At 26.0% G+C, this 1,901-nt stretch overlaps 1 protein-coding gene across 1 annotated transcript; it reads left to right on the top strand.

Annotated features, from left to right (window-relative positions):
• Positions 1–191: 191 nt before the first annotated feature.
• On the top strand, positions 192–1,847 carry ENU1_133950 (RhoGEF domain containing protein; the record flags this gene model as incomplete). The annotated part of the gene is made up of 1 exon (XM_008860138.1): positions 192–1,847. The coding sequence occupies one exon, from the start codon at positions 192–194 to the stop codon at positions 1,845–1,847; it is 1,656 nt and encodes a 551-aa protein (XP_008858360.1).
• Positions 1,848–1,901: the final 54 nt, after the last annotated feature.

Genomic DNA, 1,901 nt, shown 5'->3' with positions numbered 1-1,901 from the left:
TTTTTTTTTTTTTTTTTTTTTTTTTCTTTTCATTTTTTATATCTTTTACATTCTTCTTTAATCTCTCTTCTCTAAGCTATAGAATTTATTTTATTGTTCTACACTTTTCTCTAATCTCAATATTTCTTAAAATCTCTTCTATGTCAATAGAGTACAACGAAGATACTTATTTTCAATTACTCTCAGTTTCAATGACATCCCTTCCAACAAGGGTATATCAAATTTCTACAAAAACTGACATCCCATCTCGTTCTCAAAGAACTTCTATTGTTCCAAGATATTCTTTGCCAGTAAACAAAGTAATAAACAACAGTGAACAAATAACTTTACCTATAAATGACAAAAGACTCAGTCAAACAATAAACCCTCTTACCACATCGGTAAATATAGAAAAATTGGATAATGAAAATGTAAGACAAAGTATTTCAAAAACTAAAACAAAAGGACAAATAGTAATTCAAGACTCATCAAAAATGTCACATCACCCATCTTTTCTTAATAAAAAGAGAAGTACTCTTATTCTTGATGATATAAATCAAGAGAAAAGAAAAACAATCACAAGATATCAATCTAACGAAGCTCAGAATTTTGTTCTTAATAGAAAAGAGTTAAATAGAATATCAATCACTAAAAGAACATCAAAACTTGGTTCAAGACATAATTCTGGTTTTGTAAATGGAATTACAAAAAGGCAAAGTTCTATTATTCACGGGATAAAAAACAAACAAGAACGATTCAAAGTTGTCAAAGAATTATTATCTTCAGAAACAACATATGTAACAAACTTAAAAATTCTTATGGAAGAATACATGGAACCATGTTACAATAAATCTATACTTCCTAAAAAAACATGTGATATTATTTTTGCAGGTATTAAGTCAATTTATTTTACAAATAAAAAGTTTCAAATTGAGTTAAATGATATTTATGGTGAAGCTAAAAGTATTGAAGATGGAAATGAAGATTTAAGGTTTGAACAAATGGTTAAATGTTTCCTAAAATTTGTAGATGTCTTTAAGTTATATTCATCGTTTGTAAATAATTATGATAATGCAAGGATTACTGCTGAAAATGAATTAAAAGAAAATAAGCTCTTTCATGATATGTGTGATAATACCACAATTAAACCAATGAGTTCTAATGGAATTCTTTCATTATTAATTCTTCCTGTTCAAAGAATTCCAAGGTATGTTATGTTAGTAAAAGATCTTTGTAAATGGACTCAAAGAAATCAATGGTCAAATAACTTGGCATTATTAAAAGAAAAGATTGATGGACTAGGAAAACTTATTAATGACTCAAAAAAGAAACAAAAGCAAATGGATTTATTAAAAGAATATAATCTTACAATAACAAATTTTGAGAAAATTATTGGGGAAGAATTTGTAACTGCTGCAAGAAGTTTTATTTCTGAATATGACGTATTTGTTTATTACAAACATAGAGTGAAAGCATTAACTTTAATCATTTTTACAGATGTATTAATTCTTTGTAAAAAAGAGAAAAAAGGTTCGACTGTAGTTTATGGTGCAAAATTACAATTTTGTAAATTATATCTTTCATCAGATGAACTAAATCAAATTACTTCTTTAAAAACTTCTTTACTAAAGAAAAAAGGAGAAAAGTTTAGACCATTCTTAGATGCTTGTTTTGGATTAGAAATTGTTGGAAAATCAATAACTGACCCACTACTTAAACCAAGAACTTTCTTAATGTGGCAAAATAGTTCATACCCATCTTCTGCAGCTAAAATAGATATTCTTCAATCAGTTTCAGCTTGGCAACAAGTATTAAGAAATAATAATTTTAAAAGAAGAGAATCTTTGGCTTTTTACCTTCCTAAATAAAGTATAATTACATTTTTTGTTTTTTTGTTGATTTACTTTAAATTTCTTAAAATT

Source organism: Entamoeba nuttalli (genome assembly GCF_000257125.1).
Source record: "Entamoeba nuttalli P19 unplaced genomic scaffold asmbl_5587, whole genome shotgun sequence".
NCBI lineage: Eukaryota > Evosea > Mastigamoebida > Endamoebidae > Entamoeba > Entamoeba nuttalli.
Note: the sequence above shows the minus strand (reverse complement) of the source record. Positions and strands in the feature narration are given on the sequence as shown.